General features: G+C 37.9%; 2 protein-coding genes across 4 annotated transcripts; one reads left to right on the top strand and one right to left on the bottom strand.

The window, feature by feature from the left end:
* Positions 1 to 85: 85 nt before the first annotated feature.
* LOC133999068 (E3 ubiquitin-protein ligase CHIP-like) lies at positions 86 to 11220 on the bottom strand. 3 transcript variants are annotated; one of them, XM_062438194.1, is made up of 8 exons: positions 11091 to 11220; positions 9247 to 9454; positions 7124 to 7319; positions 5935 to 6100; positions 5711 to 5798; positions 5285 to 5341; positions 5031 to 5147; positions 86 to 2935 (listed from the first exon to the last, which is right to left on the bottom strand). In XM_062438194.1, exons 2-8 carry the CDS (start codon positions 9364 to 9366, stop codon positions 2810 to 2812), a joined length of 870 nt encoding a protein of 289 aa, XP_062294178.1. In that variant the 5' UTR covers positions 9367 to 9454; positions 11091 to 11220; the 3' UTR covers positions 86 to 2809. The 3 variants fall into 3 exon arrangements, with proteins under 3 accessions (XP_062294178.1, XP_062294179.1, XP_062294180.1); XM_062438195.1 differs by lacking the exon at positions 11091 to 11220 and adding an exon at positions 8923 to 8975 and having other exon boundaries at positions 9247 to 9369; XM_062438196.1 differs by lacking the exons at positions 9247 to 9454; positions 11091 to 11220 and adding an exon at positions 8923 to 9220.
* A 1951-nt stretch (positions 11221 to 13171) lies between these two features.
* LOC133999055 (heat shock 70 kDa protein 1) lies at positions 13172 to 16160 on the top strand. The gene is made up of 2 exons (XM_062438179.1): positions 13172 to 13191; positions 13969 to 16160. Exon 2 carries the CDS (start codon positions 13992 to 13994, stop codon positions 15909 to 15911), a length of 1920 nt encoding a protein of 639 aa, XP_062294163.1. The 5' UTR covers positions 13172 to 13191; positions 13969 to 13991; the 3' UTR covers positions 15912 to 16160.
* Positions 16161 to 17507: the final 1347 nt, after the last annotated feature.

Below are 17507 nucleotides of genomic sequence, written 5' to 3'. Positions count from 1 at the left end.
CCTCCCTCCCTCCCTCCTTCTCTCTTTCTTTCCTCCTCCCTACCTTCCTCCCTTCCTTCTTTCCTTCCTTCCTCTTTTCCTTTCTCCCTCCTTTCCTCCGTCCTTCCTTCCTTGCTTTCCTTCCTCCCTCCTACCTTCCTTATTTCCTCCATCCTTCCTTCCCTCCTTTCCTTCCTTTCCTCCTTCTTCTTCCCTCCTTTCCTTCCTTTCTTCCTCCCTTCCTTCCTTGACTGATGATTTTTTTTATGTATGCATTTGCTAAATAACAATAAAAGGGACAATAAATAGCTTCTTGTCTTTAATAACTGAACGATTTGATCATATTGTAACATGACGGGCATTTTAAATCCTCCGACAAACAGCTGTTAAAAGTGTGGAAAACCAAAAATTACAACAAAAAGCACAAAGAGTTCGCAAAAAAACAAACAAAAACAAAACAGAAAAACATTTTAAACACATGAAAATATAAAACAAGTTGTTCTTAATCCCACCGAAACAGTTTCTTTTTCTTCTTGTTTGCCAGCAAACATTAAATCCTCTTTTCACACTTGAATGAGCTGCTGGACGAAGCCGTGGCGTCGTTTCTTTGACATTTATACGATCCAATTTTTAAAAATGTTCTGATTGTAGTCGTCAGTTTGTTGATTCTTGGAGCCACAGCATGATTTACTACTACAGTAATGCTGTGCCTCAAACCTCTTCTTCTGTACTTGCACTTAATATTCTAAGGGTCTGATTTACTAAAGGTCTGCGTGTGTAGGAACGTGTGCAAACTTGACATCACCCGCAAAAAATGTGCAAGCTGATCTACTAACGCAGTGCACAGAGGTTTGCGTCTTTCAACTGTGGAAGATAATACGCGCTGTTCATTTATTACGTTTACCGTAATGAATGTAATATTAGTAGTTTACCGTAATGAATGAGGAGACAATGCAAACATGTTATTTAACACACGCATTGTGATTTACCAAACCTGAAGGTAATGTTGCTGACGGTAACTGCGTCTATAAATAATAAGTTTGATGGACAGGTATTAACCGGCTGTTACCATGGAGACGAGGAGACGGAGGCACAATGACACAATACACACAGGACGGACTTTTTCCACCCGTGTTAATATTTGTGGAGTGGAATATTTGTGGTTTTACTAACAGCATTGACTTTGTCACTAAAACTCTCCATTAAGACACAAAACCCTTATTTAAATACTGCTGTCTCCTCCCCGTTTCACCTGTTTTCATTTGCGCAGTTATTCTTAGTAGATCACCTGCAAAACGCACGCAAACGGCACACGCAATCTATTGCACCGTGCACGCAATTTAGTACCCACTATTTGGGATCTTAGTAAATCAGGCCCTAAGTGTATAAGTGCGTTCATACTGAGAGTGTGGTACTATGAACACTTCTCAGGTTTATTGGGTTAATTCAGCAGTCGGTAATGATTTGCTACAACAAACACAAACAATAACACGAATGCTAACACTAGCTTTCTATGACCACGTTTGATTTGAGACACTAACCTGTCTGAATTCGCACACTAAACAAGAACAGAGTGAACTAACAGAAGCTTTGTGGTTTGAGACACAGCATAACATATTTACAAAAAAGACACACAAGTTTAAATTTGACTCATTTTTCTGTGATTTGCATCTGAACAACGTAGAAACAGCTAAATCTCTTCTTCTTCTTCTTCTTTGTCCTTTTTCTCTGTCGACAAAACAACAAAAACTGCAACACTGCAAACAGTCCAGCATCATCCAACAAAAACAGCATAAATATAAAGTTAAACATTTAAAACCATCGATTATGGAGGACGGTTCCTCCTTTGTTCCTCTGTGCAACCAGCCTGCTTTATCTGCACGTTATTATCATTTAACAGATTGTTTTGTTGCTTTATTGGAAAATATTTCTGGTACTTTTTGCTTTTTATTTTGTGGCCTCTGACCGTCTGTTAATGGGTCAGTGTGACTTTACCTGTTGGTTTCATTGGTGCCATCTTTTCTGTTTGGAGCCAGGAGCTTCAAGATAAGAAGGGTGGACTGTTTCCTTTCATTCTCTAGAACTAACAGGGCAGGTATCTTAATCAATATTATATATAACTTATTGAAAGATTTAGACAATAGACAATACTCAATGTGAGCCACAGAGCCAACTGTCAATCACAGCTGTCAATCAACTCTCACACAGCCGACATCAAAGCTACTGTAAGTCCTCAAATCTTATTATTATAATAATAATAATTTCCACAATGACCACCAGCCCACTTATTACAGGGTCTGAATTTAAAGATTGAGACTATAATGACTATTTCCTAGAGAGAAGTTGAGGCTTTTTGAATGGAGCCAGCTAGCGGTCGTCAGCGGCACTTTAAGGTGCTTCGGCCTCAAGACGTGGAAGCTGCTGATTGGTCGTAACGCTATGATGGAGACAGAAAAAACATCATCAGCTCGTAATCCATCACACAAACTTCTTTCATGTTTCACCTCCATCATTTTGACTTTGGACTTTTTAAAAGAGTATTTATGCTTTCATCCCCTGACACTAATCAGATGTAACGCCCGCCAGTGTATTCTGATTCCTATCACGTAATATTCTGATTGATTGGTTTGTACTCGTGGCTCGTAGCAGCGGTCACATTGTGAGAATTTGGTCCTAAATTCTTCTCAGATCGTCCAAAGATTTCTCTCATGATTGTCAAACTTTTAACTCGGACAAGCGTGAAGGGAACTGAAGCGCATGTGACTGAAAACACTGATCTGTCTCGACTTTTCCTTCCTTCCTTCCTTCCTTCCTCTCTCCTCTGCTTTGTTCAGTAGTCTTCCACCCATCCGTTCTCCAAAATGAACGCATCAATGACTTCCTTCATGGCCAGGTTGGGGATGAGTTGGTCTTGGGTCAGCGGGCTGCGGGTCACTGGGTCAAAATGGCCAACTCGCTGCAACGGGAAGAACAAAACACTCAGCGCTACGTCGGATACATTTTCAATTGCTGTTGTACAAATATCCACACTTTGACTATCGCGTACACTTTTCTGAAGAGGGAAACAAAGTGACAATAAAGTCAGACTAAAATCACATTTAGTCGCCCCCACTCTGCTGTTTGTCTGAATCAATTTGAGGTTCGTGTCCAGTGTTGTGTGTCATGATCATAGACTGTATATATAATGGACGTAACATCCGTGACGTCACCCATTGGTTTGTGGACTGCTGCTCGGAGGCCAATAGTATCGGATCTGAGCAGCGCCATTTTGAAAATTTCAGGTGCATGCTGGGAAAAATAAAAACCTGGATTCTACTTATATGGGCATCAGGAGGAGCATGAGGCGCCCTCCTGAACCTGTGAACCAATCAACCTGTCAATCACGACGTAGCCACGCCCTAATGCATACCCTGCTTTATCGTCACATATAAAATCAGGGAGGCCAAAATGTCCCAAATGAACATCATACTGCATTGAAGAAGGCTTTAAACTAGCGATTGAGACCATAAACACATTTTGAAAACGTTTACTGAGGTTAGAAATCAAGTGAGAAGTTGGTGAATTCTCCATTGACTTGTATAGAGACGGAAGTCCTTTTGACACCAAAACGGTCGCCCCCTGGTGGCCTTTTGATAGAATGCAGTTTTAAGTTACTTCCGCATTGGCCTCATTTCAGAGGACCGGAACTCCCCGCTTGGTCAGGATGCAATCAGGCTCAGTGTGACCTTCTGCTTTACCAATGATGATTTGAGTTGCTGTATGTAAATAAGGACTCGAAAAGAAAATTATATAAATGTAGAACTAGGAGGCACCGTCATGCATGAAATTAAACAATTCATAAGATATATACACTCACTGGCCTCTTGATTAAGATCACCTGTGCAATCTAATTCAATCCAATACAACAGCTCTGATATAAAGTTTATACATTGTCAGGAAGGCGATACTTAGTGGTGTAGTACTGAGGTGCATTATATTGACTTGTGTTCCTAATATTTTGCCCCCCTAATGTATGTTAATGGAGTGGACAAAATATTAGGAACACCATTCAATATAATGCTCCCTAACACACCACCATCACCCACCATGACTTCAGTAATAAACATAAAGTTTATAGAGAAAACTATAATTACGTCTCTCATTGCTAACATGATTGTAAAGGAAATGCTCAGCGTTGTTTATGACGGGGAGAAAATAATCCATGCTGTTATATTTTTAGGGGTCTGTAAGCCTGTAAGATTTATTCTTTTAATCAAAGTGTTTCTGTGAAGAAATGAAGGCTGATTATCATTTAAATTAATACAAGTTTGTGCAGTTAAAGCTTGTTGAAAGTTATTTTTTGGCGTGTTATCTATTTAGCTCTTGTGAATGTCGGTGTAAGCGTTATCTTTTCCAATAAAAGATGCTCTTGTTTCTCAGTTTACATGCATCCATGTCCGACGCGCTCCGGCGCTGTCAAAGGGTTTTAAGTTTCCATGAAATCCAAACACTCTTCTCTGGTTCAATATATTTATTTCCAAAAACTTAGGTTGCTTACCGCAGCATGGAGTGACAGACAGATCAACTTAGTTCACTTCCTTCCTTTCCACTCGTTCAAACAAAAACAAAAAACAACACTTAGCAGCGGTCTAAAACTGTATGCATGCCTAAAACCGAGAAGCCAGCCGGCCCCAATAGCCACACTAATATACCCAGGTGCTGCAGTCACCTGTCTATAAAGAGCATAGTCATGCCGGCCTCAAAATAATCAGAATTAACAATAAATCACAATTTCATAATTGTTACCAATTCAACTAATAATTCAAACCATAATATTTCATGTTCATATCTCATAATTAATCAGATAAATAATAATAGTAGACCAGAAAAAATCAAATATTCATCGAAACATAAATCAAGCATTTGGCTCCAACAGTCGGCATGCAGCGAATATACGGTTATTCGCTGTTATACCAGCCGCTTAACTGACCATGAAAACACGAGCTCATGCACATCCCTAGTCTGGATGATCAAATGTTTTTATCATGTACTGAGTGGAGGCGAGTTTTTACCTGGAGATGCTCTTCAATGTCTTTCCGGTCGTAAGTGACACCACTGGGAGTGATGCACGGCTCTCTCATCAACTCAAAGCTGATCTTCCCACACAGGAAGTCTGGGATCTCACGCTTCTGTCAAACACAAACCAGACAGAATCTCATTCCCTTGAACTCATTTACAGTCATTTCGATTGTTTGTTTTTTGTAATCACATTAGAGTAAATGAGGACCGTTTTGGACTATATTTCTATACGGCCTCCAACACTAACCTTCCTCTTCTCGTCTACTTGAGAGAACAGCTCCTCCATGTCTGACAGGAACTTGTCCTGTGGAGAAACACTGTGTTAGATCACAAATAATCAGAATAAAATCAGGCTGGTTACAGCTGGGAAACAGAGTATATAACACTATAAAATGTAATATTTAAAAAAATTATATATAAAAAATCACTGGATTATGTTAGAAAGAAGAAAAGTAAAACCATAAACGTCCTTAAAGAGGTGAACATTTTGATATTCTAATGATTTCTATGATACAAGAAGAATAAATAAAGATTTTTCTTAAGTTAAAAACAGTGTGAAAATAAACCATGAAAACACAGAGAAAGATCATCATTGATAATAATGTGGAAAAACATATAATATGATGGAGAACGCTGTGACATATTAGAAACTCCCCCCCAAAAAAACCCCTACATGTTCAGTGTGGATTTCATTGAGATTGTGCTGAACTCTGCTGTCGTCAGTCTTGTCCTCTTGTTTCTGTCGGCAGCCCTCCAGTTCTCTGTAAATATCACACACACACACACACACACACACACACACACACACACACACACACACACATTTAATTAGTGAAAGTGTAACTAAAGATAATAATAATATTTGTCAGTGTAATGCTCTGAGTGAGTCGGCCCTGCCTCTTCTTCTCAGCCAGGATGAGGTTGGTGAGGTAAGCGTGCAGCTCGCTCTCCTGGTTGATCCTCCGCTCCTCCAGGCTGTTCCACCGCTTCTTCTTCGCTATCCGGAGAGCGCTGGGAATGTCGTCGCCGAAGTTCAGACGCTGCTCCTTTGCCAGGTTATACGCTGATAAAAAACAAAAAGTAAGGCCTTAAAGAGACAGGAGCTAAAACAGCCTGTTAATAGACAGAGGCTGAACTGAGCGGCTGCATAAAGGACCAGTATAAGATAAATAATAATAATAATAATAATGCATTTTATTTAAAGGTGCCTTTCAAAGCACTCAAGGACACCTTACAAGACACATAAAACACAACAACAGCACATAAAACAATATAAATCAGGTAACACTTAGTGCAGAGATAAAGAATAAATATGAATGTGACTATAAAGTGCATCAGTACAACAAATAAACAAGAACGTGATGCATAGTTAGTGTGAGACAGAGTATGAATACTGAATAGGTGCGTTTTCAGGCGGGATTTAAAGGTGGAAACAGAGTCAGAAGTGCAAATGTCTGGTGGGAGAGAGTTCCTGAGGCGGGGGGGCAGATCGGCTGAAAGCTTTGACCCCATGATGGTAGTTAAGTTGGCAGATGGGGCAAAGAGCTGGTTGGCGGAGGAGGATCGGAGAGTTCGGGAAGGTGTGTAGATGTGAATCAGTTCAGAGAGATATGATGGTGCCAGGTTGGGAAGGATCTTGTAAGTGAGGAGTAGAATCTTAAAGTCAATGCGGGATTTGATAGGGAGCCAATGAAGTTGCTAAGGAGTTTATAACTGTAGAGACTCAGAATATTAATATAGAGCTGGAGATGTGAAGAATATGTGTCTTTGAGGTCTTTGTTTAAGCAGTTTTCAAGCTCTACTGCACAAATGTTTGTTTACTTTAGATTTATTTATAAGATGTCGGTAAAAGTGTGTTTTTAAATCCTTGAGGGTTTGTTGAAATTGAAATCCAGTATTGTCTCAAACTGTCTTAAATTTACCTTTCAATCAGGTAACACAATAAGGTTTCAATAAGTATCTACAGCCTGAACATGAGGTGAGCAGCAAACAGCAGACAGACTTTGTTGTTGACTTATTTTGCTCCCTAAGTGGCCAAAAATGTAAACAATTTCAATATATAGCAGAATTACAGACTCCCTCTCACCTTTCTGCAGGTTGCCGATGGCTTCGTCATAGTTCTCCATCTCCAGGTGACACTGACCCATGAAGAAGTGGGCTTTCACTGACTGGCTGTCGAGCTCTAGAGCGTGTCTGCAGTCTGCCAGAGCTTTGTCGTACTGCTGCAGCTTCACGAAGCACAGAGCTCTGTTGGTGTAGTACGCTGGGACGGGACTGTGGCTCTGACCCGGAAACACAAAACATCTCAACTTACTGCAAAACACACCAGAACTGCACGTTTAAACTAGATTTAATCATTAGAGCTCTAGATTTACTTATTAGTGCTCTAGATTTAATCATTAGAGCTCTAGATTTACTTATTAGTGCTCTAGATTTAATCATTAGAGCTCTAGATTTACTTATTAGTGCTCTAGATTTAATAATTAGTGCTCTAGATTTACTCATTAGAGCTCTAGATTTAATAATTAGTGCTCTAGATTTAATAATTAGTGCTCTAGATTTACTCATTAGAGCTCTAGATTTAATAATTAGTGCTCTAGATTTAATAATTAGTGCTCTAGATTTAATCATTAGAGCTCTAGATTTAATCATTAGAGCTCTAGATTTACTTATTAGTGCTCTAGATTTAATCATTAGAGCTCTAGATTTAATAATAAGTGCTCTAGATTTAATCATTAGTGCTCTAGATTTAATCATTAGAGCTCTAGATTTACTTATTAGTGCTCTAGATTTAATCATTAGAGCTCTAGATTTACTTATTAGTGCTCTAGATTTAATCATTAGAGCTCTAGGTTTACTTATTAGTGCTCTAGATTTAATCATTAGAGCTCTAGATTTAATAATTAGTGCTCTAGATTTAATCATTAAAGCTCTAGATTTAATAATTAGTGCTCTAGATTTAATCATTAGAGCTCTAGATTTAATCATTAGAGCTCTAGATTTACTTATTAGTGCTCTAGATTTAATCATTAGAGCTCTAGATTTACTTATTAGTGCTCTAGATTTAATCATTAGAGCTCTAGATTTACTTATTAGTGCTCTAGATTTAATCATTAGAGCTCTAGATTTAATAATTAGTGCTCTAGATTTACTCATTAGAGCTCTAGATTTAATCATTAGAGCTCTAGATTTAATAATTAGTGCTCTAGATTTAATCATTAGTGCTCTAGATTTAATCATTAGAGCTCTAGATTTAATAATTAGTGCTCTAGATTTAATCATTAGTGCTCTAGATTTAATCATTAGTGCTCTAGATTTACTTATTAGTGCTCTAGATTTAATCATTAGAGCTCTAGATTTACTTATTAGTGCTCTAGATTTAATCATTAGAGCTCTAGATTTAATAATTAGTGCTCTAGATTTACTCATTAGAGCTCTAGATTTAATCATTAGAGCTCTAGATTTAATAATTAGTGCTCTAGATTTAATCATTAGTGCTCTAGATTTAATCATTAGAGCTCTAGATTTAATAATTAGTGCTCTAGATTTAATCATTAGTGCTCTAGATTTAATCATTAGTGCTCTAGATTTACTTATTAGTGCTCTAGATTTAATCATTAGAGCTCTAGATTTACTTATTAGTGCTCTAGATTTAATCATTAGTGCTCTAGATTTAATCATTAGAGCTCTAGATTTAATCATTAGTTCTCTAGATTTAATCATTAGTGCTCTAGATTTAATCATTAGTGCTCTTTTTTAGACTTTATTCTAGACTATATTCTTTGCTTTTTCTCAAGTGAATTACTGCATTTAAACACCTCAGACATCTAAAAATACTTATTTTATTAATTATATCCGTCTTCGGTTGAAATGGTAACAACTCACAAGTAGACACTGCTTCATTGTTGGGAGTCAAAAGTCAAAGAAGTCGGAAATTTCTGCGTAAAAATACATTTTTAGCAAATATATTATTTTTCTCATAGATGAAAATATTAAAATTGTGATGAACAGATTTCTTGTAAAACGTTTGGATCATCAGCAGCTCTTATTTCTTTCCATGTTCGGTTATCACTGCTCTGATTTTGACAATAAAAAACCTTAAAGTGCAATAATTAGTACATAAACGTGTTTCAGACCCTCGGCTTGACGAACATGATCGCTGAGTCTCTTTTATTCTATGTGAAGTTGAACGTGCTGTAAAGTCCTTACGATAGCTTTGCTGTAGCAGGCAGCGGCCTCCAGGTACTTGCGGCTGAGAAAGAGGCGGTTGCCCTGCTCCTTCAGCTCCTGAGCAGACACCGAGGCGCTCTTCTCGGGGCTCTCAGACATTTTGTCGACCAGGCTCGCTGCGCCACCGGCAGCTGCCTCTCCGCTTTGCTTCCCTATCCTGGAGCTCAGATCAGACAGGCAGCGGAAACTGAGACAAACACGTCAAAAACAGATGAAGATTAGATAGAGTCAACGGCAACATCTTGAAAAATGAAGCTAAATATTAAATAACACTGTAAAACAAATATAACACTACATTATAGATAATAAAATATTGTAATTTTGGTTAATGTTGTTGTTGAAATGTGTCTTAAACCAACAGTCAGGAGCCCAAATGAACATTAAAGCAGTTTATCTGTCTGTAATGATTCCTCCTGTTCATACTGACCATTAGAAGATCCTTCATAATGTTTACTATGGAAGTGATGGAGGACTAAACCCACAGTCCTCCTTCTGTGGAAACATGGATTTAAAAGTTGATCTGAAGCTAATATGAAGCTTCAGTCGTCTGAATGAGTCAAATCTTCATCTTCTATGTTTCAACGTTACAGTGTTTTTAGTAGCAAAGTCTTTGTGTTACTATACTTCCACCACAGCTCAACAGGGAAACACTAAGAGGGAATCTGATGCTAAAAAGACTGTAAATGTGTCAGATATCACTTGATATGACTAACTCAGACTGCTGAAGCTCAATAGAAGCTGATCAGATACTTTATAATGACTGGAGATCTTTTAATAGTCAGTATGAACAGGAGGAATTATTACAGAGAGGAAAATCAGTATTTGGTGGAGCTGTTAACAACTCATAGACATCTGAAATGTGAGCCGACTACACACTGCTTTCTGGTTTCATCTTTAACAATGTGTTGTATTTATAAAGCTTGTTATATTATCCATTGTGTCAAATCTGCATCTGAAAAGTAACTAAAGCTGTCAAATAAATGTAGTGGAGTAGAAAGTACAATATTTCCCTCTGAGATGTAGAAAGTAGCATCACATGGAAATACTACAGTAAAGTACAAGTACCTCAAACTGTACTACAGTAAAGTACAAGTACCTCAAACTGTACTGCAGTAAAGTAATAGTACCTCAAACTGTACTTCAGTAAAGTACAAGTACCTCAAACTGTACTACAGTAAAGTACAAGTACCTCAAACTGTACTACAGTAAAGTACAAGTACCTCAAACTGTACTGCAGTATAGTACAAGTACCTCAAACTGTACTACAGTAAAGTACAAGTACCTCAAACTGTACTGCAGTAAAGTACAAATACCTCAAACTGTACTACAGTAAAGTACAAGTACCTCAAACTGTACTGCAGTATAGTACAAGTACCACAAACTGTACTACAGTAAAGTACAAGTACCTCAAACTGTACTACAGTAAAGTACAAGTACCTCAAACTGTACTGCAGTATAGTACAAGTACCTCAAACTGTACTACAGTAAAGTACAAGTACCTCAAACTGTACTACAGTGAAGTACAAGTACCTCAAACTGTACTACAGTAAAGTACAAGTACTTCAAACTGTACTACAGTAAAGTACAAGTACCTCAAACTGTACTACAGTAAAGTACAAGTACCTCTTAATTGTACTTAATTACAGTAGTTGATGTACTTCCTGTCTGCTGTCCTTTGGGAGTCATGCTAATATGTAGCTAACATTATAAACATCTTTTCTTCCCACACACTGCAGCAGCCATTAGGAAGCTAACATCTACTGACGTTAACTACGACACAACACGTACCTTTACGTTCATCATTCAGCGTTAGAGGATCTTACCTGTGCGGCGGCTGTGTGTGTGAACAGGTGAGGGTTTATTTGAAGCTGTCGCGGTGTGACATGTAGCTGTTATTGTTATTATATTGGTGATAGGTGGCTAACTGTGCAGCCAGGAGCCAACAGATGTTTGGGTTAGATGTGTGACGTCAGCGCGTCATCGAAGGCCACGCCCACCTCCCAGCGTAAAAATGAATAAAATATGATTTAAAAATACAAAATAAACATTAAAAAAGAGAGAATATAATAAAATAAATTACTCAAAAAGGCGGAATAAGTGAAGTCTAAAATAAAGCAAATAATGTAATGTGTAATAAAAGTAACAATACTAAAATATGTAATAATAAAATAATAGAAATATTTTAAAAATGCTTAAATTCATTGTTATTATTATTATAATAATTATTATTATTATAAGTAGTAGTAGCAGTAGTATTAATAGTAGTAGTAGTTAATATAATAGTACTAGTAGTATTAATAGTAGTAGTAGTATTAATAGTAGTAGTAGTTATAATAATAGTAGTAGTAATAGTAGTAGCAGTAGTAGTATTGGTAGTATTAATAGTAGTAGCAGTAGTAGTATTGGTAGTATTAATAGTAGTAGCAGTAGTAGTATTGGTAGTATTAATAGTAGTAGCAGTAGTAGTATTGGTAGTATTAATAGTAGTAGCAGTAGTAGTATTGGTAGTATTAATAGTAGTAGTAATTATAATAATAATAGTCAAAGTCAAAGTCAACTAAATTAAAAGTGCTGCTCTGTTAGGTGCCATGAATAGCAGATTCACAACTCAATCTCAAATCATACATAAATAAATAAATAATAGTAGTAGTAGTAATATAAGTATTATTTTGTAGTGTTATGTATTTTTTGGAGCTGTTGTTTTTTAAGTATTCTTTTACATTGATGTTATTTTATTATTAAATTTTTATTACAATGATTTGTGTGTTTCGCTGCCTTGTGAAGGACTTTGTTACTTGAATTTTGAAAAGTCCTCTATAAATAAAGTGAATTATTATTATTGTTGTTGTTGTTGTTATAAACAACAGAAAAGTGAAGTGTAAAAAATAAAGCAAAACATAATACATAACACAAATTAAATAATAATTAAATTAAATAATGAAAAATAGGAAAACATGATTTGAAAAAATATACACTAAAAAAAGAAATGTAATAATAAAATAATAAATAATAAAAGTGTTATAATAATAATATAGAAATATTTTTAAAACTCAACAGTTAAGCCTAAAAACACAGCAAAATAATACTAATATTAATACTACTACTAACAATAATAATAATAATCATGATCCACTAAAATAATCATAAACAATAACAATTATACAAATAAAAATGAAGAGATAAATATAATATGCATTACTGGATCAATTACAACCACACATGATCCTCAAACCTTTTGAACCCAAACATTCATTTTACAACAAATTCTCTCATAAAACTTAATTATAAATACAAAAGTCTCACCACAGACATAAGATTTTTAGCCCAAATGAGCCACTTAAGTATATTTTTTGTAACATCCAACCAACAATAAATCATAACCATAAACATCCTAAAGTTCAGACATTAGTAAAAACTACAATCAGTAAATCAAACTTTAATTGCAGGTAATTCAAAGTGTCTGAATGAACGAATGAAAATTTTAAAAATACATTCAAAATAAAACAAAATACAAGTACAGGACAGAATATATGAGAGAGAGGTAAAAGTTTCTGTTGGTATTTTACTGGGTTTTTCCTCCATTTTCAGGTTGATTCGAGAGAGTTCTGGTAAAATCTGCATCAAGGGCTCAAAGTTAGTACAGAATGTAAATTTCACAATAAGACGACTGTGTGTTAATTCAGGTTCACTACAGCTTGTATCCACAAGGGGGCGTTTTATTCTGAAGTCAGTAACCGGATGTTCTATCTTGCATTGATGCAGACTTGACGGAATTTGTGTCTGAAAGGTCTGGAAGCAGCCAGACTTCTTTCAGTTTCCAGATATATAAGAGACAGAGACAAACCAGACTGCAGCAGAAGATCCACAGAGGAAGCAAACAGATCAACCATCTTCATAATAATTCAAAAGACTCAACACTAAACTGTAAGTTCACTTTGTTTCTGATGAGAAAAGTAGTTTGATGACGCTACTATTTGATGTTTATACTCAGTTATTGTATAGAGACGTTACAGTAGGCTTTATACGTGGAGCAATGTTTATTTCATGTTTATTACAGCTTTGATAATATGAGAAATAATTTATAAAATACAAAATTTGGAAATATCATTGTATTCTTATTATTGCTACTATCCTAAGAGATGCAGTATTTTGAAGTATTTTTTTCCCCCACTTCATCCTGAACAATATTGATAATGACAAATATTTAAGTAAGGCTGAAAAAGAATAATAATTAATGACCAAACTTGAAATGCGAAACTCATCTTCAGTATTTAGACTTATCGCTAACATTTTCTCAAAATTTCGGCATTAGAGTAAGAGATTAAAGAGACTCTGTGATAATTATGGGTGATAATTTATAGGATGTGATGCAGTATTTAGAAAAATGACTCTTTATTCATTAGACCTAATCAGAAGATTACATACCAGCAGTAGCAGAGATCTTGGGATGAACAAAACTTTATAGACTGATTATTTCAGAACTTATTGAATTCACTCAAAATGAGTTAAAAAAAAGCCCATAATACCAGATTATTAACTGATTCAGTATTTTGATGTATGATATTTAGGAATGAGCAACACATTATTGATTAATTCAAAACTTAATGAACTCACTCTCCAGTTCAGCTGTTTGCTCTACACTGATGTATGATGTGTTTATATTTCTAATGTTCCCTCTAATTTCTGTCTCTGCATCTTTAGGACAAATATTCAAAAGAACCAAGATGTCTGCAGCTAAAGGTGTAGCTATCGGCATTGACCTGGGCACCACCTACTCCTGTGTGGGGGTTTTCCAGCACGGAAAAGTAGAAATCATCGCCAACGACCAGGGCAACAGGACAACCCCCAGCTATGTGGCGTTCACTGACACAGAGAGGCTGATCGGGGACTCAGCCAAGAACCAGGTGGCTTTGAACCCCAGCAACACTGTGTTTGATGCCAAGAGACTGATTGGAAGAAAGTTTGATGAGCCAGTGGTGCAGGCGGACATGAAGCACTGGCCCTTCAAGGTGGTCAGTGATGGAGGGAAGCCCAAAATTCAAGTGGAATACAAAGGGGAAGACAAAACCTTTTCCCCTGAGGAGATCTCCTCCATGGTCCTGGTGAAGATGAAGGAGATTGCTGAGGCCTACCTCGGCAACAAGGTGTCTAACGCAGTCATCACAGTCCCGGCTTACTTCAACGACTCACAGCGTCAGGCCACTAAAGACGCAGGCGTCATCGCAGGACTGAACGTCCTGAGGATCATCAATGAGCCCACGGCAGCCGCCATCGCGTACGGTCTGGACAGAGGCAAGTCAGCAGAACGTAACGTCCTGATCTTTGACCTGGGCGGAGGCACCTTTGACGTGTCCATCCTGACAATCGATGACGGTATCTTTGAGGTCAAAGCCACAGCTGGAGACACTCACCTGGGCGGAGAAGACTTTGATAACCGCATGGTCAACCACTTTGTGGAGGAGTTCAAGAGGAAACACAAGAAGGACATCAGCCAGAACAAGAGAGCCTTGAGGAGGCTGCGCACAGCTTGTGAGAGGGCCAAGAGGACCCTGTCCTCCAGCTCCCAGGCCAGCATTGAGATTGATTCTCTGTTTGAGGGCATCGACTTCTACACCTCCATCACCAGGGCTCGCTTTGAGGAGCTGTGCTCCGACCTGTTCAGGGGAACATTAGAGCCGGTGGAGAAATCTCTGAGGGACGCCAAAATGGACAAGGGACAGATCCACGACGTGGTCCTGGTAGGGGGCTCCACCCGAATCCCCAAAATCCAGAAACTCCTGCAGGACTTCTTTAATGGCAGGGAGCTGAACAAGAGCATCAACCCAGATGAGGCGGTGGCTTACGGTGCCGCCGTCCAGGCCGCCATTCTCACAGGCGACACCTCGGGCAACGTTCAGGACCTGCTGCTGCTGGACGTGGCGCCTCTGTCTCTGGGTATTGAGACAGCCGGAGGAGTCATGACGTCTCTGATTAAACGTAACACCACCATCCCCACCAAACAAACCCAGGCCTTCACCACCTACTCTGACAACCAGCCCGGAGTCCTCATCCAGGTCTACGAAGGGGAGCGAGCCATGACCAAGGACAACAATCTGCTGGGCAAGTTTGAGCTGACAGGACTCCCACCTGCCCCACGAGGGGTCCCGCAGATCGAGGTCACCTTCGACATCGACGCCAACGGCATTTTGAACGTGTCGGCGGTGGACAAAAGCACCGGCAAAGAGAACAAGATCACCATCACCAACGACAAGGGCCGACTGAGCAAAGAAGAGATCGAGAGGATGGTGCAGGACGCCGACAAATACAAAGAGGAGGACGAGCTTCAGAGGGACAAAATCGCTGCCAAAAACTCGCTGGAGTCCTTCGCTTTCAACATGAAGAGCAGCTTGCAGGACGAGAACATGAAGGGCAAAATCAGCGAGGAGGACAAGAAGAAGGTGACGGAGAAATGTGACGAGACCATCAGCTGGCTGGAGAACAACCAGCTGGCTGATAAAGAGGAGTACCAACACCAACAGAAAGAGCTGGAGAAAGTGTGTAACCCCATCATCAGCAAGTTGTATCAGGGAGGGATGCCTGCAGGCAGCTGTGGAGAGCAGGCACGAGCCGGCTCCCAGGGGCCCACCATCGAGGAAGTGGACTAAACTGGCTTTTAATATGGACTCTATGATCACTGGAACCGCTGAAATCACTACTGTAACTGTATGGTTTATGTTAACAACTTTGGTCATTATTTTTTATGTGATATAAGATGCTTAAAGTTGACATATTTTCAATGTAAGTATATAAATGAAATCTCTGCATTATGAAACAATACAACAGGACTTTTATACTGAAATGTTTTTTATCAATGTCATATTTGTGATGTTGTAAATGTTGTAAAATTGTAAATATATTTTCTCCTGGATGTTGCAATAACAATATAAACTAAACAGTTTTATCTTAGTGTTTTTTAACTTTTCTAATACTTGCAATTACAGTTTTTTCCAATTGCTAACACACTAAAATGACATGCATAGCACAATTATTTAAACTGACACACAGAGAGCAAAACCTCTTCTCAAGTCTCCAAAAGTCTAAACACATTTTCTGCTTTACAAACATTTTGCATTTCAAAATGGCACTTTTTAAATGCACTGAACACGGTTCTCTGCATAAGACACAACAATCTGACATAACGTCACATGTTTGCCATTTCAAAACACTGCCATTCAAAATGACACTACATGAGCTAATTGGCCAATATATGTGCCACCTGCCAAACACCTCAATGGTTAATTGTTACCACTTCAATCAGGAAGTAAGCACCATGAAAAGACCACAGGTGAGCACCTTTTTTTTACAACAGCAATTGAAAACATTGCAGAGAGAGGAAGAGGGAGGGTGAGAATGAGAATGAGAGGGGGGGGGGAGAGTGATGGACGAGGCATTGTGGCCAGACCCAGCTGTGCGGCAAGATGCTGCCTAATTATTTTTCTTGCCTCTTTTTTTCCCTATATATTCTTTCTGCACATTTTTTCTGCAGTTTTCTTTTTCAGTTTACTGTTTTTTGTGAGCATATTTTTGTTCACTCCAATGTAAATATATCTGCTGTGCATATGTTGCACTGACTTGTTTGGTGAAAAAATTAAATAAAAATGTTTCAACAGCATGTGTGTGTATCTGCAAATATTTCTGTGCAACAATCTGAAGAATTTTCTACAATTTGAACTATTTTAGTATTATGGCAAAGCATACTAAAGATGAGAGAGCTTTTCATTATGCCCAACAGTGTTTAGTTGGTTAGACAAAAATCTGGTGATATGAATGAAATGGTGCCAGTTGGTGCAAAAGTTTGATAATGTTATATGTAGTTTTGGTTGCACTGCTTCATTTTGCATGATATATGAGGTATTTTGCAGTTTGGGTGTGTGGTTCTGTGAATTGTGTTACAGTATTTTGATAAAACCAGACTAGTTTGCAAAATTGTGTTTTAGCAATTGGAAAAAACTGTAATCATTAATTTAAACTATGTATCCGTCCTGTAGTTAACCTCAATATAAAATATTTCTGATGACCTGAAGTTCAGGAACATTGCATTATCATGAATATGAGTAAGAAGTTGAAATATTTCCATAGTACAAAGTTAAAAGTATTTAAGATGTTTTTACAGCTCTCAAAAGTAAAAATGGGTCAAGTTTGACCCTGAACAACACGTAAGAGTTAAACAGCAGTGCTCAACGTGTATGTGCGTGTGTGCG

Source organism: Scomber scombrus, chromosome 18 (genome assembly GCF_963691925.1).
Source record: "Scomber scombrus chromosome 18, fScoSco1.1, whole genome shotgun sequence".
NCBI lineage: Eukaryota > Metazoa > Chordata > Actinopteri > Scombriformes > Scombridae > Scomber > Scomber scombrus.
The sequence above is the reverse complement of the archived record's forward strand: the minus strand, read 5'-3'. Positions and strand labels throughout refer to the sequence as shown.